Here is a 24,468-nt window from a genome sequence, read left to right on the forward strand (position 1 = left end):
GATAGAGGAGGATGGAGAGTGTTGTCTTAAGGCAAAGTCGGTCCACAGACACACAGGCAGGCAGGCAGGTTAAGTTAACGGGGCGATAGCGCTTAGTCAGCTGATCTTGGCACTTGAGAATTTGATATCGCTGCAACTGTAGAGCAACATCGCAGGTATACTACTGTGGTCTCTGTCGTTCATTTCTATTGACCAGAAGAGTCCAGAGTACCGGGGCTTCTCATTTCTTAACAAATCTCTTTGCACCTGTCTAGATTGTAATTGATACCTAGAGTCTGCGGGACTACAACCGGCAATATGGTGAATATCACGGAGAAGATCAAAGAGTAGGTCTTGAATTACCTGCTTGATGGATAGATGGGCTAAATGCCGGTGCTTCGCTTTACAGAATCGAAGATGAGATGCGCAGGACGCAGAGTAAGCACATCCCATTTCACTGATAGCTAGGGAACCCCGCGCTAACTAGACCACAGAGAACAAGGCCACAGGTGGGCAACACTTTATATACAACTTTTTAAGATTGATCAATTTCTGATAACCATTCAGAATACCATTTGGGTCTTCTCAAGGGGTGAGTACGCCACCCGCATTCAAATCAAGCAACCGCTGACGATATCAGAAAACTTGCCCGTCTAAGGGCCCAACTCCTCGAACCCACCGGCGGCAGCGGTGGAGGCGGCTCCGGCTTCGACGTAAGCAAGAGTGGTGATGCACGAGTAGCCCTTGTCGGTTTCCCCTCTGTCGGTAAATCCACTTTCCTGTCCAAGATCACCAAGACCAAGAGTGAAGCCGCGGCGTACTCGTTCACTACGCTCACGGCTATCCCGGGTGTGCTGGAGTATGGGGGCGCTGAGATCCAGATTCTGGATTTGCCGGGTATTATTGAGGGTGCTGCTGAGGGAAAGGGGCGTGGGAGGCAGGTGATTTCTGCTGCTAAGGTTGATTTTAATTCTGCGTTGATTGCATTGGGATCGTTGGCTGACGATGGTAGACGAGTGATTTGATTCTGATGGTCCTTGACGCTACGAAACGTGCCGAGCAGCGAGCTCTGCTCGAGGCTGAATTGGATGCTGTTGGCATTCGGCTCAACAGGGACCCTCCGTAAGACCCCCAACATCAACAGTAATGTTATAGTTACTGACAAGCAAAGCAATATCTACCTCAAACAAAAGAACGCCGGCGGCATGAAAATCACCTTTCAAACACCGCCCAAATCCCTCGACGAAAAGATGATCTACAACGTCCTCCGCGACTACAAGATCCTCAACTGTGAAGTCCTAGTCCGCGACGAAAACGCCACAATCGACGACTTTATCGACGTAATCATGAAAGACCACCGCAAATACATCCGCTGCCTCTACGTGTACAACAAGATCGACGGCGTCAGCCTGGACTTCCTCAACGAGCTCGCTCACGAACCCCACACCGCAGTGATGAGTTGTGAGCTTGATCTCGGTGTTCAAGACGTCGTTGACAGGATCTGGAAAGAGCTTAGATTAATCCGTCTGTATACGAAGAGAAAGGGCGAGGAGCCGGATTTCTCGGAGGCGCTAATTGTGAGACATAACTCGAGTATTGAGGATGTGTGTGATCAGATTCACCGGACGCTGAAGGAGACGTTTAAGTATGCGTTAGTTTGGGGGGCTAGTGCGAGGCATATTCCGCAGAGAGTGGGATTGGGGCATGTTGTTGCTGATGAGGATGTTGTTTCGATTGTTGCCAAGTAAGGCATATAACATTAGAATCAGATCAAGTAAATGTGCAATGACTTCAATTGATGACCTGGTTTTAAAACATTTATACTATCCTTAGTGCGACTACACTACGGCATAGCTACGCTTCGACATTACTCAAAAGAATCTTAAATAGCAAATTAAACCAGATTCATATTGGCTTATAATGAAAAATGAGCTAAGCTATATCCAACCAAAACTCCAGTGCTCCAAGAAACCCAGACGAATTTAAGCAGATCCAGCAGCAGCAGCGGACGCGGCAGCAACGTTCTGCATACCAATGGTAGGTTGCACACCGACACGCTCCTTGGCCAGAATGTCAACCAGGAGAGGGTTGGGGCGGCTGTCCCGCTGGGGGTGGAACTGCGCCTGGTTGTTCTTGTAGCTCAGCACGCTGTCGAGGTAAATGTCGAAGAGGTACGAGGAGTCGAGCGGACCTCCCTTGGCCTCGGGGTGGAACTGGGTGCTGAAGATGGGTCGGGACTTGTGGATCATGCCCTCATTGCTCGAGTCGTTCAGGTTGGTGAAGTACGGCTTCCAGTCAGAAGGCAGGGTCGTTGGGTCAACCGCGTAACCGTGGTTCTGACTGGTGATGTGGCAGCGACCAGTGCTCATGTCCAGAGCGGGGATGTTGTGAGCACGGTTACCGTACTTGAGTTTGACAGTGCGGGCACCAGTAGCCAAGGCCAAGAGTTGGTGACCCAAGCAGATACCGAAGATGGGAACCTGGGAGGACTCCATCAAGCGGCCCAGGTGGTAGATGGTGTCCTGGCAGTGAGTCGGGTCACCGGGTCCGTTGGAGATGAAGACACCGTCGAAGTGGTGGGCGACCTTGTGGATGGGAAAGTCGTAGGGGAACACGGTGACACTGGCGCCACGGCTAACCAAGCTACGCAGAATGTTCTCCTTCACACCACAGTCGATTACAGCCACGTGGCACTGAGGATCCGCAGCGCTAACGTGGAAGGGAGCCTTGGTGCTGACCTGGCGGACGAGGTGGATCTGCTCAGGGTCGGTAAAGGCCTCATCCTGGTCGGCATCGTACTCCTCACCCACGGTGATACGGGCCAGAGACGAACCCTGCTCACGCAAGTAGGTGACAATTTCACGAGTGTCGACACCGGAGATGGCCGGAACGCCCTCACGAGCACACCATTCTCCGAGACTCTCGACAGCCGTCCAGTGGCTGTAGCGCTCCGCAACATCGGCAACGACGACACCGGCGGCCTGGAGGTTGGGGGACTCGAAGTACTTGAGCAGACCGTGGTTGTCCTTCTGAAAGGAAGGAACACCGTAGTTGCCAATGAGCGGCTGGGTGAAGACCAGGATCTGGCCCCGGTAGGACGGATCGGTCAAGGACTCGGGGTAACCGACCAGCGAGGTAGTGAAGACGGCCTCACCGGAAATGTTGGAGCGGGCTCCAAAGGACTTTCCGTGGAAAATAGGACCATCTCGGATCGTGAAAGTGGCGCGTTCTGAAGTAGGCTTCTGACGAACTGTAGCCATGAAGCGGGACTGGATGCCAGCATTGACAGATGGGAAGGCGGGGGCCCTGGCGGGCATGGCTTTGAAGATTCGAGCGAACATTATATGGATAGTTTTTTTACGAGTATGCGGGAGACGAAAGACACGAGACGATGGGAGTTTGTTCAAAAACTTCCGGAAGCTTTCCAGAGGTGATCTATAGAAACAGTGTTAGTGATGTGACTTCTAATCGGGTCATGTCGTGTGCACATACCCGAGATGTAGTCCTGAGAAGTGAAGATAGAGTGCAAACGCATAAGCGCGACTGAAGAGCTACTAGTTGTTAAACAAGTAGTGAAAAGTTGAAAAAAAGAAGAGTTTAGCGGGACATTGAACCTCAATGGGTGTGCGTTGTTGGGTTGGAAGTAGAGTATTCTCTGGGGAAGAAGAGAGAAAAGAGAGGAAGAAAAGTTTGAGCGGGAGGAAAAGAGAAGGAAAGGCGGGATGGAATCGGGCCGGTCGAAGCACGTGCCATGAACTCACCGAGTTTTGTGCGAGTCGCCATCCAATCAGACTGCGGGGATTGGCAGCGCCGCTATCGGAGGTGTCTCGATACCGTATGTGACGGGGTATTACTTACGATACGATGCTTGACACATCCAATTTGATACTTCAAATGTACTCAAGCATCACATTGATGTTGTTGATCATGAAAATTTGTAGAGGCAACAACAGGCTGCGTGTCGGAGATGATATAATGTGAATATCATTCCCATGTGGTATTGCTAACCGGAATGACTCAAACACACCTGATGTCATTTGGCCACTGTCCAAGAGCAGCCAAGATCGAGTTATTGCAATGGTGATCGTTAGGGCTACTACTCTGGCCACTATTGGATCAATCAGATGCAAGTGCATTGTTCATAATACACGGGCCAAGAAAGAACATCAAGGGCTAAAGCAACTGTAGGATGGCCCTGTCTCAATTCAATTGTGAGATTCGTACAACGTCCGGGTATTTGTCTCGAATCGCACCGCGTTGCAATGGGTAGAATCGGTGCATTGTACCCTGTAGTTCCGGGCCCTGTCTCGCATCGTCTTGTCGTCTCGCATTTCCCAATGGATAAGACGAGGATCAGTGTTCCACAGAGACTCAACGAAACCATGTCGGCTTATTTGTCGATACCCCTCATTCGGTGATTTTGGGGAGGCTATAAACGGAGCTGACAGAGGGAACGAAAAAATGGTAAGCAATTCATTGCTCAATCTAGATCACTAGATCACTAGATCGCCATGGTCGCCATTCGATATCTCCTTCAAGCCCTAGTGGCCTCGATACTAGACACCACCGCCCTCAGTAGGGCAATCAAACCACACCACCACGGTCAGCTATCAGAAATTCAGCACCCTCTCGGACAGTATCCCCAAGATAAGCCAGGATGTGATGGTTCTGGCATCATCGCGCCCGGTAACGGCGATTGCAACGGCGATGGCCTCATCGACAACCCCAATCCCCGACACAGAGACCGAGAGGGGTTCCACTTTGAAAATCCTTCGACAGATTGTGCCTATGTCACGCAGATGCACATCTGGGACTCATTCAAGGATTTGGAAAAGGACATGAACAAATTGTTCACGCTGATCCACAAGGATGTGAACTTCACGGTTGTCGGACACCATCCCATCGCGGGTCATTACAATGACCTGATGCATTTTTATGTCAATGCTCTTCGTCGGGTTAGTGTCTTGTTTATGGATCATGCGGACAAGTTCGAGATCCATCCTCAAGCCATCCACGGGGGTTGCAATGAGCGGTGGTCGGTGCAGGAGGTTCAATTCAAAGGGATCATGAATTCCGGTAAGCACCCTTTCCTACTCTCATAGTCTTAGTTGAAATCGAAACTGACGACGCAGGCGATCCTTTCGATATCGTCAATGTCTGGGTAACTCGCTGGCACAAGGGCCAGATGGTTGAGATTCGAACATACATCGACGCAGCCCGAATCATGGAAGCCCTGCACAAGAATGAGATCTGGTGGAATGGCACCACTTTCCGGGACAATGTGAATTATATGCCTGGACCAGCGGGCATGCCGGATATCAAGGCATTGGAGGATCTAATGCATTATCCGGATGGAAGTCCTTATGAGGATTGATCTAGTTAAAGGAAACATTTATTGCTTCCTGGCCATAGTGACAGCACTGCATATGTAACAGAACCACTTGCTATAGTTTAATAGTATGATCCTTCATGCTCGTATTACATCTGGTCGAAGTGAATGTTCGGCAAATACCGGGGGTATAGTCACATGAATTTAAGCTCAACCCAACCGCGTTTATTCCTCCACTATGGAGTACCCCAGCTTAACTTCTTCAATTCCACAAACAAATGATTGAAAATGCTCATTCATTTCCTAACCTGCTAGTGACAACACCATGTCAGACTCCGCCATACGAAAACGCTCCCGCGTCGCCTGCACGTCCTGCCAGTCACGCAAGCGCAAATGCTCTGGAGGCCAACCATGCACTATCTGCGCCCAATTCGGCACTGAATGTCATTACGATTACTTCTCCCGCAAGAAGAAAGACGTCAAACCGAATCCGTACGCTACTGTGTTTCATACCGCACCGACAGCGCCAACGGCGGCCACCTCGACGACCAATTCGAGCGATCTAACCTCCACCGCGGACGAGAAGAGGAGCCGCAGCCCCGTTGAGCCGGACCACATCCATCCCACCTCCCTCGAGGTCAATTCGGGCGCTGCGTTCGTGAGACGGTTGGGCCTGAAGCTTGAGACAGCACATGCACCGCGATTGCATTTGTTTGCTTGGAATGTCGGGGCCCGTACACCGTCCGCTGAGTCGATGGTATCATCGTCCGCGGGGTCGACCATAGTCGATATTATCTCGCAGGACGAGATGCGCTCGTTTATAGCAGTTTGGTTTGAGAAAATTGACCCCTGCTACGGTTTCATCGACCGCGATTATCTCCTCCGCCAGGTCAGTCGGCGATGGCTACCGCCTTCGTCCGAATCAGCACTGGGCCCCGGCCCCTATGACGCGGTACTCTGCGGTCTCGCGGCGATGGGGATGCTCTTCTCACGACGAAAGGGGTCGGTCGCCGAAGCTCGAGTTGCGGATTGCGGACGGCAAATCCTCGAGAAACACGTCACCTCCGATTCCCCCTCTGCCGCCATCATCACCGGCTGGGTCCTACGAGTCTCCTACCTCCGCATGACGGCGTCCCCCCATGCAGCTTGGATGGCTAGCTGCACGACAATGCACCTCGTCGAGGCCGCCGGAATGCATCTCGAGAATCCTTCGGATAATGGCTTCCTCCGCCCGGACGACGAGAGCTATTGCAGCCGCGAACTCCGTCGCAGACTCTTCTGCATGGCTCGCCATCTCAATGTCTGGGTCTCCTTCGAGCTAGGCCGCTCGCGAGTCGTCCTGCACGGCGCAAACTCGCTCGCCCCGGCGCGCAGGGTAGACGTCAACACAACCCAATTCTACACCGAGATCTTCGAGTTGCTCCCTGTCTCCGAGAGCTTGGATCCAGTTCGATCGTCGGACTCGACTGATCTCGAAGCCGCGCTCTCCGATGTCCTGGACGGGGAGTACGTCCCGTACATCCTCATCCTGGTACAATGCAACCTCGTCCTCTGTATCTACCGCCGTCTCCGCGCGCTCAACCACTCCATCTCCGCAAAACTACTCGATCGCGTCGTCGCCCTCGCCGCAAAGGCCCTCCACGCCACCCGCGAACTAACCGCCTCCGTCTGTCCATGGCAGTACATCGCCATCGTGCCCTTCCAGGTCGTCTGTACACTGCTGGCAATGGATAACCGCAAGTCATTGGCCTTGCTCGGAGACGCAATGCACACGCTCGGCGAAGTCGCCGCTGCATACGACACAGATGTCATGCGGGAGGCATACAGTACAGCATACTTGCTTATCCTGCTACATCAGCGACGGAAAGAAGAAGATACAAGGGTTATCGGCAATGTGCTGCAGGTTAATAGCGTTGCGTCGTTATTAACGCCGCATAACGCTTCTTCTGCTCCTGCTCGTATCCATCAGCAGGCTGTCGCTGTGCCCGATGATGCGACTGTGAACAGCAATAACGCTATCCCTCCTGATACTGCTTCTACTTCGACTGCCGCCGACAGCAATCATGCGGGCCATGCACATGCGCACGCCTACGGTGTGTCACCACCAACGCACTCTGAGTTCTCGTGGTTGGGCGATTTGATGATCGATATGCCGAGCTTGCAGAATTTTGATCTAGATCAGTTTCTTACTACTGATGTACCATGGCCGTTACCGGAGATGGGGATTTAATCCTTCGATTATCTGAACTATGTTCATGGTATATAAGGTTGGGTATACAGGGAAGGGACATAAACTCATTCAGTCTTCCCCTGCTTACCCTTCTTCCCCGAAGATGAAGACGAAGACACCACCACCCCAAGCTTCCACAACACCCACACAAAACCGAGCACAATAACCACCACCGTACTGAGCTCGATGGTCTTACTCCGGAACAGACCCTGTTTCTCATCCAACTGCAAAACAGGCACGGTTATCTTCTCAACAAGACGGGCATCATCATTATCACCAGGATGCACCTGGTAAAACATCGTCCGCGAGCCAAACAACCCCTCCCAACCCAGATTCACCCGGTCAAACGGGTTGATCCCCATCTTCGTTCCTCCTTCAGCCGTGCACGCCCAGAAGACTACCGGCCATGGGACTTGTATAGTACGGTATCCAGACTTGGAGGGGGGCAAGTAGCGCAGGTGTAGTGGGATAGTCACGTTCCATTCACCTGTGACCTCTTCGGGGTTCTCTGGAGTAGCGAGTTCGAGTAACCAGTTCGATCCCCAGCGGTCAACGCCCCAATCTGGTGCCTCAAGGTCTGTTTCGCCGAAGACGGCGCGGAGGGCAGCTAGATTGTGCGATTTGAGGAAGAGCGGATCCGTCGTGGAGAGTTGGTATTTGTCACCAAAGATCGACGATGGGAGGGTAAGATATGTATGCAGCGCACAGGTTGCGTCTGCCGGAGCGGAGGGTGCTTTCAGCGCTGACGGAGAGAGGGAAAGAGTCATTGTCGGATGGAGACCTCTCGGATGGGGGAAGGAAGTCAAATACGTCGCGTCATCCGGTAGAGCATGGTGCCGCGATGGGAAGGAAAACATCGTCGGCTCTGCAACTCATTAGCTTCCGTCCAAATTCAAAATAGAGGAAAAAATGAACATACTCATCTTCTCATCCCTCCCCACAACACTTAGCAACCCACCCATCTTGATATCCTCCTCATCTGCCGCCTTCTCCGTCGTCAACAATCCAACCTCCACCTGATCAATCCCCTCCCTTCCATCATTACTATTCTCGTCCGGCTTCGTAATCCTCTCCGTCCACCCCTGCCCCCCATGTGTTCTACTCGACACCGCCGACACAGTCAGGGCATGCGAGATGCTATCGTAGCTGATGTCAATTGAGTCTGCGTATAGCGACCGAGCGAGTTTTAAGCAGTTATCCGACGCTTTATCTGACGCTTTGGCACAGATGTTGTCTTCGATATACCTGACCAGCGGACTTGAAAAGGGGAGGAGGGACCAGTAGTACGAGTCAGCGGTGGAGGAGAAACGCTTCGAGAGGATGGGAGGCTCTATGAACGATTTCTATACCAGTTAGCTTCTCTCTTTAACCAATCGTGTGATCCAGTGTGCAAACCTCAGTACTCAAGCATTCCACCTCCTCCCAAAACACCCTCTTCAGCAATGGACATAGTACATCTTCCCTACACACCAACCAGCAATTAGCAAGACACTACCCCAACTCAAGTGAATTAGAACTCACCCCTCGGTACGCTTCTTTCCCGAAACAAAAACATGCAACCCCGGCGAAATCCTACTCGCAAACGGCGCGGCAGCGGTATACGGGTCTTCCGTGGCCCAGCGGATATGAACTGCCTGGTATTGATCTAGGACGGCTCGTACCTATCCTCAATCAGCTTTATCCAGGCGTTTATGATCGTATTGTGATGGACAAATACATCGTCTGGCAACTCATCATAGCTAACGGTGAGCCGTTCTTCGCGGACAGCGTCGAGGTTGGTGATCGTGAGGGCGTCAGGGGTGAGGACGGCTTGGTCGGGGGAGAAGGGGGCATTGGGGGGTTGGATGAAGGTGATTCTTCGTCTCATTTTGTTGCGTCTCTGGATTAAGGTGTAGTGTAGTGTAGAGTGGTGAGTGTGAGTGAGCTGTTCGGATGCTTCTCCACACCCGATCGGGCTAGTTACTGATAAGATAAGCTGGCTTGGGTTCATCATTTCATCATAATAATAAACTACTTGTGTCAAACACGGGTTGTCTTCGCTATTATACATGATATATATAAAACACAATAGAATCCATTTCATTCAAACACTGGGCAGGAACAAAAGTATGAAATCAATCCAAGAATCGCCATATCATCGCTCGCACACCGTAACGCCATAGGAATGCTAAACCATATCACAAGATAAGGAAGAAGGAGGAAATTATGATGGAAGAACATCCCTCAGAACGTCCTTCTGGGATGGGGTCAGGCTGGTCGGGAAACGCACGTTGACCCGGACAACCAGGTCGCCGCGTTCAGTCGGCTTCTTGGATATCGTCATACCCAAACCGGGGAATCGTTCTTCGTGGCCAGGCTGTGTAGGACCTGGTTTCGAGACGCGGATGGATTTGCCGTCGATTGTGCGCACGATGCGCTCCCAGCCGGTTAGGGCTTCTTTGAGGCTGATTTCGACCGTTGTGACCAGGTGGTCGTTGTGGCGCTTAAAGTTGGGGTGTTCTTTCTACGGATTTGTTAGTAGAGATTCTTGAAAAGCCTTAGTTAATGGTGACTTACCTCCGTCACAATAAGGTGGACATCCTGTCGACCACCCTCCTCCTGATCTCCAACACCCTTATACTTGATCTTGGATCCCGTCCGCAGACCCGCTTTGATGTTCGCCTCTAGTGTCACATCCTGCACAGTCCGCTTCCCACTAGGATCAAACGCCTTACTCTTCGTAGTAACTTTCTTAGTCGTCCCCCGGAACAGCTCCTCCAGCGTCAACGGCAACTCCTTCTCCACAACAGTCGGCTCCGGCGTAGGCGCGCGCCGGGATTGCTGGAACCCTGGCCCGCGACCGCTAGTTCCCGACCTAAAGCCACGACCAGCGCCGCCGCCGCCGCCAAAACCACCACCCAGCATCGAGAAGATATCATCATCGTCCATTCCACCCATTCCACCACCACTAGCCTTGGCGAAGTTCCTGAAAATGTCGTCCGCGGAGCTGAAGCGGAAACCGCTGCCGCCGCCGGGGCCGCTCGAGAAGTGGAATGACCGCGCACCCCCGCCGGGCATACCTCCACCGAAGCCGAAGCCACCGGGCATTCCACCCTCGAAGGGCGATGCACCAGCACCGCCGCCTGGCGATGGCGCAGGGCCGCCGCGGAGGAGATATTCGAGACCGAACTGGTCATAGACCTTGCGCTTTTCGGGATCGGAGAGGACTTCGTAGGCTTGGGAAACCTCTACACGTTGTTAGCAAGATATACAGTCTAGTTAGAAGAATGTAAGTGACATACCCTTGAATTTGTCTGCTGCACCGGCGTCGTCCTTGTTCTTGTCCGGATGATACTTCAGCGCGGCTTTCCGGTATGCCTTTTTGATATCATCCTGCGACGCATCGGGCTTGATGCTTAACGCATCGTACAATTTCGTTTCCGCAACCATGGTGCAGGTTCAATTGCAGTAAGACTTGCAGTTACCGGGTTCAGTTCAGGTCACGAGCAGCTGTTAAAATCACGAGTTCGCAGAGTCGAAGTACGGTCTGGGACGATCTCGAATGACGTCGAAGATTCGAGGCGGACGTGATTGAATTGAATGCAATCCTGTGACTCCTCGGTATACAGGGGTAGTTGTTCTCGCTTTGAATCGAACAAGTACAGAGAACAGTACAGAAGATAGTAATATAGTAAGAATGAAGAGCGAAAACAAGTTAAGACGAACAAGCGACAGTCCCCGGCCAGCGGTGACGTGTGACGTGACCTGAAAACGCTCGGCCAACCGAACGTTCGCGAAGATTCTGCCGTTCCAGACACACCCAGTTACTTTCCTACTAAGTACACCATACGGAGTAAATACAACAGATTCAGTATCAAGATAGCCTCTGCCCTGCCAATATGCACGATGCAAAAAACAGCAATGAGGGGCCCGACTGTTAGCATCACTTTGTGCACTTGCCTAATGCGGGGTAGTCCGTGCGCATCACGTGGTTTATGCTTTCTTATATAAGCTATACGTGCATATCTCGATAAAATGCATCCTAAATACAATTCTCAATTACCACTCTAACTCAGCCTGATCCCCCTTCGGTCTGCGATTTCCTGGGATGGCTGCGTAATATTCTCATCGATCCATTCGACTGCTTCTAAATGACCAATGTCCTCATTGTTGATATCCTCAGGTCTGTAGCCCGATTTTATCCAGTCGCCGCGCAATTTCTCGGCAATGTATTTGGCATATCAGCGTAATGTACATCAAGGTATCAAGATGGAACGTAAGGACATACTCGTGACCCTTGTTGAACGCCTGATTCAAATGCTGTCGAAGCGTTGGGTCATTGTTTGTGTTGGTTTGGAAAACGGTGGAATACTCCGGTCTTTTACATAGATAAGGTGGTCACCACGCAGCTGAAGCCCTTAGCGGAAATACTTCCTCAATCTCAGGCACATTAGTATCTAACTAGCTGAATTTATGATTGAAGATGCCATTCTGTATGATATCTATTGTTATATTGCCTACCCTGGGGTGCCTAGTATATATCATCTTTGAGCTGGATACTTTTTCCGTGATGCACAGTTTTAGTAGGGCGAGTACTCATCAAGAGTACTCTGTGCCATCACCATTATAGTGGCATTGTCCAGAAGAAGAGCTATGCGTATATACAGCTATGTACGGTGTATCATAAAACCGGTCAAACCAGCTCAAACCGCTTGCTTGCGTGCTCATGCTCAGCCTCAGCCCCCTCAACGACAATATAGTCCCGAACCAATGCAGATCCATTCAACACAGCCTTCGCCTGCTCCTTCGTGCAAGAAGATGCCAACGAGAGAATATAGCACGTTGGCGCCGGACTATCAGGCACCTCGTTCTTGACCGACCACGACGAAGACGGACCTTGGGTGGAATATGTGTCGTTATTCGCGGTAGGGACCTTTCCCGTCGAGATGTCGCGGTTGAACATGGCACGGTGGAAGATCTCATATGCTGTCTGTGGCTGATAAGCGGGCACTTCGTGGCCAGCCTCGAAAACCCGGCTGAAGGAGAAGTTGCCGTGCTGCCGTACTAGTCCCCCGACGTAAGACGCGTTGGTGTGCAGAGGAGCGTACCCCGCTGAGCGGAACTGGTGGGCTTCTGCGTGATCCACACGCAGACTGACTGCTTCTCCGCCATTCCAGGGACAGGCATAGTCGCGGTCGCCGTAGACGAGGGCTACTTTCACGCCAGTGTCGAGCAGGTACGCAATATCGTCGAGATAGCCGTGGACGTCGGAGCGGGCATAGTCGCCGGTAGCGCCAAAAGCACTGTACACGCTGTTGACGGACTCGGTGAAGTTAACGGGGACGCCTAGCGCGCCTTGAACCCAGTGCTGACTGAGGAAGCCGTTGTGGTACGGCGGCGGGAACGGGTCGGGGTCGAAGTGGGAGATGTCGTAGTAGCCTCGGCCGGAGGTGTTGATGTACGGGCCTTCGACTTCGTTGCTGCAGAAGTCGCTGGCCTTGGAACAGAACTTGTTAACTGTGGCATTGCGGCCGGTCATTTTGGGGTCGCCCTCTGCGGCCAGACGACGGCACTTGAGAATGCCATCTTTGCAACCACCGGGCCTACTCCAAGCGCGCATCGCATTCTCATACTGGGTCTTGTTGATCGCCTCAATGCCATAGGTGTTGTTGTAGGCCATCTGCGGATAGTGCGGCGCCTGCGTCAAGAGGTCTACACACCCATTGAGGATTCCCAGCGTATCCATATGAATATAATGATAGTCCGCCTTATTCTTGACAATCTTCTCATTCTGCACCTGGAAGAATGCCGCAAACGAAGGCCCATATCGTCCACCATACGACTCGGTCCAGATACTCACACGATCATCATGCGGCTTATACTCGGGGAACTCAGTAAACCACGTCTGCGCGAAATGCCACAGCGCCTTGGCCGAGTTCTCCGTACTGTTTGCCGTGGTATAGTTCTTCTGGCTCGGGAATGTGCCCACATAGAATGTGTTGTTTTGCTCCGGGACAACGCCGTGGGGAAAAGGAGATACGTCCCAGTTGCCAGATACCTGGTCCCAGGTCCCGTTCGTGGGCACGTCGTAACTGAAACCGACTTGGTTCGGCTGGTCGATGTACAGCATGTTGACTTCATTGTTCCACGACCACGGATTCAGGACGGTGGAGTTCGAGTCCTTGTTGACTCGACAGGGGCCGTTCTCTTGTAGCAGGCCGATCATTGAGGAACTGCCAGGGCCACCGTTCATCCAGATGGATAGTGGGGCATTTTTGGGGTCTTTGCGCGATTCAAAGAACCAGAAGAACGTGTTTATAGGGTACTTTTGTTGCACGTTTACATCGGCGAGTGCGCCGGGAGGGAGATGGATGTAGCCAGCGTAGCTTTTGACATTGGGGGTTGTTTCGCATATGCCGGGCTGCGCGTTATCAGTAACATGTTTCTTAAGCATCAGTAATTTGGAAGGGTGCGTACCTCCCTGTAAGAGATCTTCACACCCTCCTGATGCTTCGATTCAACAACCGTCAACCCTTCCGGCGATGGAGGGAAATAGCTGCGGTCTTGACCAGCCGCAGCTACGCTCGCCAGACCGGCGACTGCAGTGATTGCAAGTGAATGCAGAGAAGGCATTTTCACTTAGCAGTATCTGGAGTATACTCTGGAGGCGATGGAAATGGAATGGGCGAGGGAATCCCCGAGCTTATATGGAGAAGCAAAGCGGAGATTGCCGATCATGCAACTGATAAGGAATGGATCGTGTTAGGGTCCAGGGTCCTTGTCATCGGCTCTAACCGATCGAGGTAGCATCGACTTTATAACGAGAATCTGCCGGTAAAAACATCGCGTCACTCGGGTCTGTGTTGGAAACATCAGCATATAAGCACTTCAGTATTCTTTGCTGATATACTGGGGTACTGCAGAGCCAATAATGCCGTCGGGAATTGGACCTGGACCATGGTTGGCTGCGGAGTAAAATTTACTACTTATTCATTTACCATGTTTATATAGAACTTGGCATTTGTGCTTGGCTTGCTATGTTCAATTCATAGTTGTCAATTGATGTTTTGCTATTCTATCAATTTTCTTAACTAGGCGTCAATTATAGCCTTTATAACCAATCCGCTGCATTCTTTTCGAGAAATTTCCAATAAATATGTTGTCCATCTTCGATTCCATGATATGCAAGGTTGTCCTTTCAATCAGTTGCGCACCAGGCCGTCAAGAAGGTGGTTTTCGGCGCGCTGTCTGTACCAGGAAAGTGGGGGATTGTTCAGTGTGAGGGGGTTTTGTGGCAAGGACTAACAGTAATGACTCTACGAAAGATATGAGTGTCCCATGGGATCTAAAGTCTGTGCATGTATTCTCTGGCCAATTGAATGATGGGAAAGTTATCGTCTCAGACTATTCTTCGGCTCTATTTCACCATCATCCATTGACTATGTTGACTTACCAGTTTTCTGCCAGCTCCGCCATCACGCTCTTCCCACGCCTCATCTGCTCAAAATAGCTTGAATCCTCCTGGAACACGCTTCTGAAACAAGCCATTCGGGTCGTACTTTTGCCCACATCCTGAAGACGCTTCTTGTTCTCCTGACCGTAACAACCAATTGAGTCCTCAGACTTGTATGCGCAGTTGAGATACTCAAAGCGAAGGAGAGAACCTTCTTGTTGCAGGACACTCTCCTGTTTATCGACGATCGGCTTGATTTGTTTCATGACAGCATCGTCGTCAGCGGAGTCTTTGTACGCGGCTGTAAGTACTGCCATCACCACATCTCGTTCTCCGGGTACAAGGCCCAGTAAGTTTGTTCCGTTTGTGATGGGCTGCGGCTGGATCAGATACTGGATCTGGAGGCCCTCTATGCTAGCAGACGCTTCGGTGCGTCTTCCCATATCTGAAAGAGCTTGGAGTAGAGGGCTGCGTCAGAGCTTTTCAAAGGAATAAACCAGCTCAGTGCAGCTGGTATTCGTCAGTTTGATTAATGTACATCGGGTCGGAGGGCCATCGTACCGGTCTACAGTGGCAAACCATTCGAAACCTTCGCGCCTAACAGGCTAGGAGTGCCGGTAGCATAATTTGGAGGTCCGTACTCCACTCTGAGGCTAAGCATTGGATTTCCGCGGCATCTTCCAGTGCACGATCAATGACTTGCGCCATTCCGGATGCATGTAGAATTCGGGCGACAGCATGAGTGCTGAGAAGAGTACGACTAGATATCGAGGGTCCAATCCAAACCTAGTCATTAACCACCATTGTACAAAATGATTCCGAAACTACTCCATATCAGGACCGGAATTAAAGAGGATCCAGAATTTTCGGAAGTGAGCCCTGACCCGCGTTAACATGTAGGGGCAAGAGATATTTGCGGAGGGTGTGTGAATGGGAGGTAGAGAATGAGGTCACAGTCAGCTGACTACTCTGTATATCAGGGAGGTCGTCTGATTGAAGATCAAGATTGATAAAAGATTCAGTGTAGAAGGATGCTTGGGATTGAGACATCTTGGGCGATTTCAGATTAGAAACTCAAACCTATATAGAGGTTTAATATTAGAGATAGGGATTTACAGACATGTCCACTTATTTCTTTGTTATCATAAAGGTAAACAGTCGCGACGATGTCCTGAAGTATGTAAAGACTATACTCCACCTTGCCTGGATACCTAGTGATAGTAGTGCGGTTAGTTTGCGCGGTTTAGAAGCTAACCACAAAGTAACCGCGGGTAACCGCAAAATAACCGCAAGACAACCACCTACTATAGAAAATATCTAAGCGTCACGGTGCTGATCTGGTCAATCCCTGAATGCCCGTATATGACCTGTGTGCATGTATTTTTGTGTCTGAAGGGGATTCTGTTTCGTAGCTCGTTGAGCTACGTCTTGTTTATGACCCTGTAGATAGCCTGACTGTAGCAATCCACGTCGATTCCGAGTACCTGAACCTGCCTTGGCACTAAGTCAATGAAGTTGAAAACAGTGTACTATTATCAAGCTTCCTTAGGATATACACTGGCTTCTTGATGTGTGAAATGTAGATTTCTGATATGACACCACAGCGTCACCAACAATCTTGAAATTACAGATTACCACCATCTAGTGGCGGTTAGCAAAGTAGTGACCGCAAATGCGGTTTTGCCGCAGTCTACCCTGCCTGTTGAAATTATCATGCGGAAACTGGTCAAGCAGGTAGCCATCTAGTCATTGGCAGCTATCAATGTGTTAGACGGAACCGTCCACCTCACCTTTGGATGCCCATTACTTGACAAAGCGATGGCGGTTGTTCCAGTTAGAGCTGATAATGATGAAATGGTGCCGGGAAATGTAATTATTGCACACACTAACCATGGGTGTAATATGTAGGATTCTACTGTTGTTATGTACCTGGAATTACAATGTCTACTACGGTCCTGGCAAAGAGCCATCAAACAGCATGTGTCCAATTGGGATTTGTCATTATATACTAGAGAAGTAAGTCAAAGTCTTGACAAATATCTAATGTTCTAATGTTTTGTTAGTACTCGGTCCCGGACAAATTCAGATGAAGAGGTATGTAGAAGGTGTTCAAGGCTATTTAAGATGGCATTGAAGGATCAGGACAGAAACCTCTCCACCAATAGTCATGTTGGGCTCAGCTATAGGATGATATTGTAATCAAACTTGAGCACTGGGACTAGGTATCTGGAATTGAACAGCGCCTTGATAGAAATCGTCATAACCTGGCTTCTCTTGTATCGTTCCTAGGGTTCTAGTCAACTAAGTCTCGAAATGGATACACTTACCTGTGTGTTCCCCAACGGCCGTATGCTGTCAATGACCCGTCAAGTCCTTAATGGTAAACAATGTGCTGCTGTGTATATCGTTCTTTCCTGAGGTCGCTGTGGGAGAATACTAGCCCTCCATCTCCAGTCCCAAGTTCAGCAGGTTTATGAGAAACGACCGTAGAAACCTAGTATATGTGCCACTCCCACGATGCTTCACAGAAAACCTAACCTCATTAAACCACTCAACCGTACTCACATACCTTTTTTTAAGATCTTTAAACCCCCCCCCCTCCCCGCAACCCTGCCCAAACACCCATCCCCATCGTCCTTCCTAATCCGCCTCAGCCTCCCAAAAATCCCCCCTCCACCGCGACCTTCTCCACATGCCGCAGCCCCGGCCACGCAGCCGTCAACGTATCCCCCATATAACTCATAAAAATAACAGCACACTGCCCTAACCTAATTAACTCATGCGGTCTCGGGACCGGGATGTCAGGCACATGCTCAGCAAGATATTGCATACTTATGTATTCCGTGTAGTCACGCGAGAATGATCAATCGAGGTGATGATTTTGGCGGCGATGGAGGTGCTGCATTTTAGGACTATGTCTCGGATGGGGCATTCCCATAGCTTTTTGGAGAACCAGAGGAGCTTGTAAAGTGAGCTGGTTAGCGGGTCTGTGGTGTCGAACCAGGACCACTTTGACTCTGAGTCTGGGTCTGGGAATGGGACTGGACATGGTGGGTTCGGGCGGTGTCGCACCAATAAGCCCTCTACTTCCTCGGATAACGGGTGCACAATCCTCACCGTATTCTTGATACTAAGACTCTTCCTGAAATCCTTAAACTCGGAAAGCGGCTTCACTTCCACAGCCTCTTTTCTATTGCTTTTTGCTGTACAGCCGTAATCGCCGCTTGTAGTTCGCCAGAATAGCTGCGAGTAAGTCGGCCTCTTCATCATCTTGGAGAGCCATGTGGAGCTCATATATTGTTTCATAGTTGATTCCTGCTGCATCTGCGCCTTAGTTGAGGCTGTCGAGGTGTGTGCTCTTTGGTGGTTCGTTGTGGTAGGCATGGGGGGTCAGGGAGAGGAGGTCGACGGCTGGGTTTTCGCGGAGGACGCGTCTGAAGGCGCGCTTAAAGTCTTGATTCTATTGTTTGGCGAAGGGGGAGAGGAGAGTTGGTGTACTCATGGCGAATGGTATAGTTGTGGAATCAAAAGAGCACTGGTAGTGTTGTTTACATCGTGGAGTGACGTGCTCATTGTGCCATAAAAGATCTAAGAGATTACAAGAACTATTACATTATTCGTTGAGCTATCATACATATGGTATATGAAATCATCAGCCATATCCAACCCAAGAGTCTATTCCAGAACGCCAACGCGCTGTCAAACAAAAGCAACAGGAAGAGGCTAGCGCATTTTGACATGGAACAGATACCGCTGTCGAATTTGTGCCACATCATAAACAATGTACTCGTTGTAGTACAACGAACACCTATTCTGTTCATTCATTGATCCCACGCTCACATCCGGCATCGTGACTCCCTTAAGATTCTCATGCACACACTTAGCATCCTTCCAACCTGCCGGAATACTGCTTCCACGCCCAAGTGTTGCAAGTTTGCCTTCCTTCTTCGAGTCCTCGGCAGCGTTGCAGTTAGCGTAGTCCTGCTCGTACATGGGATCACCCAGTTCCACATCGCACAGCATCAGCAGACCCATGTTACCGGAGTTGTAAGGGCAGCAGTAATTGGCGGACTTCGATGACATATCGGCAAAGTAGACACCCTTGCCGAACATGTAACCGTTGACGGGGGCTTCTGGGGGTGCAATACGCAGACCTTGACTGAGGATACCACCAAAGTTGGTACTGCGGGAGCCGTGCCAGAGGAGACGGCGGTTGGAGTTTTTGATGGCGCCGTAGGACTTTGAGAATCGGTCGGTTTCGCCGGGCCGTTCGATGCGGAAGATGTTGATTACCTTGTAGCTCAGGTTATGGGTTGCTCCGCGTGAGTGGTTGAGGTATTGCTCGAGCTCAATGAACTCGGTCGTATTGGGTTCGACTGAAATTGTTAGTTTCTGTGCATTCAAATGCAAGGGAAAGAAATACCTGGAGTCATCTCCTCCATTCCCAAGCTGTTAAACTGAAGATCCAGCTGGTGAACCCTCTCCCTCTCAACATCCTTGGATTCCTTCATAATTGCATTCGTAACGCCCATGTCCGTCAACGCCTCCAGCAGCTCAACCTCCTTCTTGATCAATTTGTCGTGAAACAAGACCGGAGGTCGATTACGACCAAAAACATGAGGAATTGTCGTAAAGTACCGATTGCTAAGCTCCTCCGCGGCAGCTGGAACAGTAGTTCCGTATCTCGCATTGGCGAGACCAGGGTTGGCCAGAAGATCCGACAGATCTTTCAAAATCCGGTATCCCTCGTGGAGTGTCCGCTTGCTCAGCTTTCCCAGAGGCATTTTCTTGACGTCGTAGGATAAGGCTTCCATGGCAGAGAGGAAGTGCTGCTGGTTGAAGATGAAGGTCATGAGGTTTTGAATCGACTCGGGTAGAGCACTTTCCACGGGGGTCTCTTCCCTCTCTTCCCTTTTGACAACCTGGTCCTCATCGTCTTCCTCATCGTCCGAGTCTTCGTAGTTGCGTTCAAGGAAGGTGTACTTTTTGTTCCTGGGAGTGTCCAGTCGATTCTCCCAGGTAAGACCAGTCTTGTCCTTGAATTTTTTCTCGAACTCTACCATAGCTTGATCAAAAGCACCATTTCCCAGAACAGTCGATTGACCTGACTCTCCGACGCGACCCCATCGAGTCCACGTTCTGTAGTCGGAGCTGCGGCTCACGAGGAGCTGGATGCGATAGAACTTGTTGTTATTATGGCCGGCATTGGTCTGGTTCAGAGTCGCGTCCCAAATCAGACCTGAATCATCGATGTAAACAGAGTAACCTATCATCGTCAGCGTCACCCAACAAACAGGCATCGCCCGACTCACCTCCCAAGGTACAACCCTCATCAAGAGGAACAACAAGCTTCTTGGACGACGCCTTTTGTGAATGCTTCGTTTTCTTCGATTCTTCTTCGTCTCCATTAACAGCCCCGTTTGCACCCATCGCATCCTCATGAGTGCGCTTTTTCGCGCCGCCCTTTTCTTTCTTAACCTCTTTATTCTCCTTCTTATCGGCCTTGGCGTCCCCATTAGCCAGCGGAGCCGGAGAACTCAAATCATTCGTAAACAAATAGCTCTTCACAGGAAGAGGCTTCTTCGCCTCAACCGACTCCAACAGCCAATCCAGATTCACAACCTCGCAAGTACTAATCCCACAAGCAGTCCTGTCTGTTCCGTCAATCAGCACCCCAATCCATCACCATCACCAACCACAGGACAACATACTCTTAGCACTCCCCTTCTCGACATCCTTCTCCGTAGTAACAAGATGCGTACAGTCCTGAGAAACACTGCTACTAAACGTCGCGCCCTGGCCTTCCACCAGGGCCTTCAGGTCGGCTGCATGTATACAAGGATCAGTCATTGTTCTCGGGGATTGGAATGTTGAGTGTGAGAGGAATCGCACCCTGCTTATAGCCGGGGAAGGTGCCGCTCACGGCGACGATGGCTTTTTTGAAGGTTCGCGGTGCCATTGTGGCTGTTTGGTGTGGTGGTGGCTGTCGGTGATATCTATATATTGGGATGTCGTAACGATCGGCTCAATTAATTGGCATGAGCAAAGACAAATTTTGAAATAGAGAAGATAACATAGAATCAAGAAAATTGAAGGGAAAAATGAAGATGAATTCAATTGAAGATGGATATCAAAGGAAGGAAATACGAGCCTTTTAAGCTCTCGAGTTTCACCAGGCAGGTCCCTGGATGCCCGTCTATTAAGGCATCGACGCCGCTGCTGCCTGCTGGCCTCCAGGCAGACACAGGGTCTATGCCTATTCGGGTAATGTAGCTGTGAATTAGAAACTATGTTTACACTTTGCAGTGAAAGAATCTGACTACGTCAGAATATAGGTGTGATAGAATCAATTACGCTCATGTGGCTTCTATAGAACGATTGGGGGAATATAATATAAATCCAAGAAAGAAAAGAAAAAGACGCCCAGTCATGCCACACATGATTTAATAACCATCCAGATCCCCAATCCATCACGCGCCATGCTGTATAAAAAGCGAGAAAACAGGTATATATAAATAATTGCGACGGACATGGCAGTCATGTAAAGAAAAAAAAACAAAAGGACAATAACTATACACATCGAAGAAGGGAAACGAGTTGGGAATCATAAAACAATCAAAACCAAAGAAGTCTATGTAGTCTGCGCATGCACAACATTGTTGTAGGACGACATCTCGATCTTCGAGTCGTGGGTGATAGCATGAGGCTCCTCATGGAAGTCGTTGGTGGTATTCGACTCGTGCGACTGGTTGTCCGACTCGCGATCCGATGACTCGCTGGAGATCGAGTGGAATTCATCCTTTTCCTGGAGCGTCTGGGAGATGCTCGAGGAGTTGCTCGACATGTAGTGAAGAGGAAGCTCAGAGAACCCGTTCAGGAGACCGGCCGATGCCACAGACCGGTTGTCGTCTGCAATTGGCGACACCGGCGACACTGGAGTCGAGGAAGAGGTAGATCGCTGGGGATGGCGAGGAGGAAGAGGCGGAGGGATGCGCTTGGGGATAGTGACCAAACGGGCACGGGTGAAGGTGGGGGAGTGACGACGGGATCCGGTGGGAGAGGCTAATGGCGGCTGGTTGAAGTAGTCCTCCATAGTGCTGCCTCGCTTGGAAACGGTAGCGCTGCTGACTTCGTGGACCTCGAGATCATCCTCTATGACAGATGCACGGTCGATGTCCCGGTCCGTCGAAATCGTGAGCTGACGATGCTCGGGAATGATGGCATCCTTGTCGACCGGTGAGAACCGACTCCGGGAAGATGCGCGACTGGCTGATGTCGGGGCAGTTGGAAGATCATCAGTCTGGACACCACGGTCGACACTAGCATAGCTCTGCACACTGGCACGCCAGCTATTCCGGGGCGAACTTTCTAGACTGCCACGGGTCGCTGCAGCGAAGGTGCTGTAGACAGGGCTATTCGGGTTTGGTTTGAACTCAAAAACATCTTGACTAGGTCGATTTTTGGTGCCGGCCTCGCGGATAAACAGACCCTGTTCCTCTAAGGCTTTGACACCAAAAGGATCCGGGTCGTCGATGGCAGGGACGCCAAACATCCCACCGGGCTGTAGAACCGCATCACCTGGTGTCTCACCTTCCGGCAACACGCTCTCATCGGTTATATCGCCCTGCGCCGCCTGGATCGTCTTTATGAGGCCATTGATTTCCCATGGCGGATGGCGGACCTTGCCGGCAAGGATCTCGGTAACAGAGAGACGCTCCCCGTAAAAGCGCTCGTTTTCGTCCGTTCGCTCTATGATGACTGTCCCATCGACTTGTACACCAGCATAGAACCCCCGACTCTTCATGTAGTTGTAGATGGGTGTCTGTCGCTTGTGCACCTCGGACTCGAGAATACCACCCACACCAACGGGGCCGGCGGAAGCACTAATCTCGCCTCCCAGGGTACACCGGAAAGTCTTGAAGGCCTCAAGCGCTTCGGGGGTATTAATAACCACGACGCAATCGTAAATGTCGACACCAGCCAGAAACCCAACACCAGCTGTATGCAGCATGATGCCCGACGGCGGGCTCCATTCACCAGTCTCGGGAATACGGCCGAGAAGCACACCAGCGCCACCGGAACCACTCATCCAAAGCCCAGAGCGCATAGTAGTGAAAATAGCAAGACCCTGCGCACGCTGGATGACCTGGGTCGGAATCCTCTGTATCACGCGCTGCTTGCCCTTGGGCTTATCGATTTTGCCGTCGAAAGTCGTATCGGGTGTTTCATCTTCGGCGTAGAAACCATCTTTACAGAATGAACGAAGAATGCGAGCGGCCTTGTCGCACTCTTTGTCGAGCGACATGGGCCAGAAGGCTTCTGCGCCCAATCGGTAGGATAGACGATTGACGGGATCGCCCAGTTTATCGAGGGTGGACCATGTTTTGTCGAAGCCTTTTTTGGAGGTTCCTTTTGTTTTCTCCCACCAGGAGGATGTTCGCGGCATTTTGTCTACAGTGTGTAGTAGACTGAGAGGGGTGGATGAGAAGAGCAGAAAAGAGGGAAAGCTGCCCAATCTATAAGCCCAGTGGAAGGACCTGAAACGAGGGCCACTCGACGGGAACAGGAAGCATAAGCCGGAGATTTCCCAAAGCGGCCAATGTTTTCGGAGAAAGAATGCAGGTATACAGGTATATATACAGAGGGATGGAGGGATGGATATAGGGATGAATATAACGAAAAGACTCGAAGGGAGGAATAGAATATAAAGATGACGGATAAAATAGAGAACAGTAGAAACAGCCTATAAGATCACAATTCACAGCCGACTCGTCAGCAGCTTGACATCACGACCGGAGGTGGCGATGAGGACTTTCGGAAACCATGGAAATGTATAGGGACTTGTTGCCCGAACGGGAGACGGTTACGAAGAAATGAAAAGATTTCGAAACGAGACAAGGACTTCCCTATATAAATCAAGGGCGGTTTATTTATGATATGGTTCACGCATGGAATATGAGCCATCATAAAGCTATTGTTCGGGCATCCGACTCAAGTGGAGGGTCCATGGTCGATCCGCTAGACGGGTTCTGGAATGTGTCGATGGGGAAAGTGAAACGTTTTCACCCGTCCTTATTATTAGATTCCCGCCAATATATATTGATATTCTTATTATATATTTGTAGTCCGGAGTAGCTATTGCGATTGTTATTCGTGTTGTTCTTCTTGTAGAGTCAGTATCTGGAGTATACTCTACATATCACCTCTCCATTATACAGGTAGTCCCGATCGATACCCATAATTCTGACTTCTCGCATGCAGGCGATTTTTCTGCATCCCGGACCGATCGGATGACGAGTCAGATACACTAGTCTGAAATTCACTAGTATCCTATACCGTTGAGTTACTGCTTGTATTCAGGCGATGTAACTGCGAATGTCCGGGCATTCATCTGTCAACGAGGATAATACTTCCTACCTGTCAACATGGTCGTCTTTCCCATCCACCAAAAGTGTCATGATGTTAATCTGGCGCGATCGAATCTGATATGAAAACTGA

At 50.5% G+C, this 24,468-nt stretch overlaps 10 protein-coding genes across 10 annotated transcripts; 3 read left to right on the forward strand and 7 right to left on the reverse strand.

Moving 5' to 3' along the window:
• Nucleotides 1-297: 297 nt before the first annotated feature.
• Nucleotides 298-1,727, forward strand: RBG2 (putative GTP binding protein (Gtp1); the record flags this gene model as incomplete). Its single annotated transcript, XM_043284643.1, has 7 exons — nucleotides 298-326; nucleotides 389-417; nucleotides 474-488; nucleotides 547-571; nucleotides 620-938; nucleotides 992-1,101; nucleotides 1,151-1,727. The coding sequence occupies 7 exons, from the start codon at nucleotides 298-300 to the stop codon at nucleotides 1,725-1,727; spliced, it is 1,104 nt and encodes a 367-aa protein (XP_043133413.1).
• A 234-nt stretch (nucleotides 1,728-1,961) lies between these two features.
• cpa1 (carbamoyl-phosphate synthase (glutamine-hydrolyzing) CPA1) lies at nucleotides 1,962-3,320 on the reverse strand (the record flags this gene model as incomplete). The annotated part of the gene is made up of 1 exon (XM_043284644.1): nucleotides 1,962-3,320. The coding sequence occupies one exon, from the start codon at nucleotides 3,318-3,320 to the stop codon at nucleotides 1,962-1,964; it is 1,359 nt and encodes a 452-aa protein (XP_043133414.1).
• A 1,170-nt stretch (nucleotides 3,321-4,490) lies between these two features.
• Nucleotides 4,491-5,353, forward strand: ACHE_20351S (nuclear transport factor 2 family protein; the record flags this gene model as incomplete). The annotated part of the gene is made up of 2 exons (XM_043284645.1): nucleotides 4,491-5,055; nucleotides 5,112-5,353. The coding sequence occupies 2 exons, from the start codon at nucleotides 4,491-4,493 to the stop codon at nucleotides 5,351-5,353; spliced, it is 807 nt and encodes a 268-aa protein (XP_043133415.1).
• A 280-nt stretch (nucleotides 5,354-5,633) lies between these two features.
• ACHE_20353S (putative C6 transcription factor) lies at nucleotides 5,634-7,538 on the forward strand (the record flags this gene model as incomplete). Its single annotated transcript, XM_043284646.1, has 1 exon — nucleotides 5,634-7,538. One exon carries the CDS (start codon nucleotides 5,634-5,636, stop codon nucleotides 7,536-7,538), a length of 1,905 nt encoding a protein of 634 aa, XP_043133416.1.
• Nucleotides 7,539-7,603: 65 nt separating this feature from the next.
• On the reverse strand, nucleotides 7,604-9,405 carry PBN1 (uncharacterized protein; the record flags this gene model as incomplete). Its single annotated transcript, XM_043284647.1, has 5 exons — nucleotides 7,604-8,403; nucleotides 8,458-8,881; nucleotides 8,934-9,000; nucleotides 9,060-9,199; nucleotides 9,256-9,405. 5 exons carry the CDS (start codon nucleotides 9,403-9,405, stop codon nucleotides 7,604-7,606), a joined length of 1,581 nt encoding a protein of 526 aa, XP_043133417.1.
• Nucleotides 9,406-9,741: 336 nt separating this feature from the next.
• Nucleotides 9,742-10,967, reverse strand: ACHE_20354A (putative DnaJ domain protein Psi; the record flags this gene model as incomplete). Its single annotated transcript, XM_043284648.1, has 3 exons — nucleotides 9,742-10,041; nucleotides 10,095-10,765; nucleotides 10,820-10,967. The coding sequence occupies 3 exons, from the start codon at nucleotides 10,965-10,967 to the stop codon at nucleotides 9,742-9,744; spliced, it is 1,119 nt and encodes a 372-aa protein (XP_043133418.1).
• A 1,243-nt stretch (nucleotides 10,968-12,210) lies between these two features.
• cp1 (putative carboxypeptidase S1) lies at nucleotides 12,211-14,150 on the reverse strand (the record flags this gene model as incomplete). Its single annotated transcript, XM_043284649.1, has 2 exons — nucleotides 12,211-13,938; nucleotides 13,995-14,150. 2 exons carry the CDS (start codon nucleotides 14,148-14,150, stop codon nucleotides 12,211-12,213), a joined length of 1,884 nt encoding a protein of 627 aa, XP_043133419.1.
• An 816-nt stretch (nucleotides 14,151-14,966) lies between these two features.
• ACHE_20356A (uncharacterized protein) lies at nucleotides 14,967-15,413 on the reverse strand (the record flags this gene model as incomplete). Its single annotated transcript, XM_043284650.1, has 1 exon — nucleotides 14,967-15,413. One exon carries the CDS (start codon nucleotides 15,411-15,413, stop codon nucleotides 14,967-14,969), a length of 447 nt encoding a protein of 148 aa, XP_043133420.1.
• Nucleotides 15,414-18,693: 3,280 nt separating this feature from the next.
• On the reverse strand, nucleotides 18,694-20,929 carry ACHE_20357A (putative poly(ADP)-ribose polymerase PARP; the record flags this gene model as incomplete). The annotated part of the gene is made up of 5 exons (XM_043284651.1): nucleotides 18,694-19,346; nucleotides 19,394-20,236; nucleotides 20,283-20,624; nucleotides 20,682-20,795; nucleotides 20,863-20,929. 5 exons carry the CDS (start codon nucleotides 20,927-20,929, stop codon nucleotides 18,694-18,696), a joined length of 2,019 nt encoding a protein of 672 aa, XP_043133421.1.
• A 672-nt stretch (nucleotides 20,930-21,601) lies between these two features.
• On the reverse strand, nucleotides 21,602-23,416 carry ACHE_20358A (lipid-binding SYLF domain-containing protein; the record flags this gene model as incomplete). The annotated part of the gene is made up of 1 exon (XM_043284652.1): nucleotides 21,602-23,416. The coding sequence occupies one exon, from the start codon at nucleotides 23,414-23,416 to the stop codon at nucleotides 21,602-21,604; it is 1,815 nt and encodes a 604-aa protein (XP_043133422.1).
• Nucleotides 23,417-24,468: the final 1,052 nt, after the last annotated feature.

This window comes from Aspergillus chevalieri, chromosome 2 (genome assembly GCF_016861735.1).
Source record: "Aspergillus chevalieri M1 DNA, chromosome 2, nearly complete sequence".
Taxonomy (NCBI): Eukaryota; Fungi; Ascomycota; class Eurotiomycetes; order Eurotiales; family Aspergillaceae; genus Aspergillus; species Aspergillus chevalieri.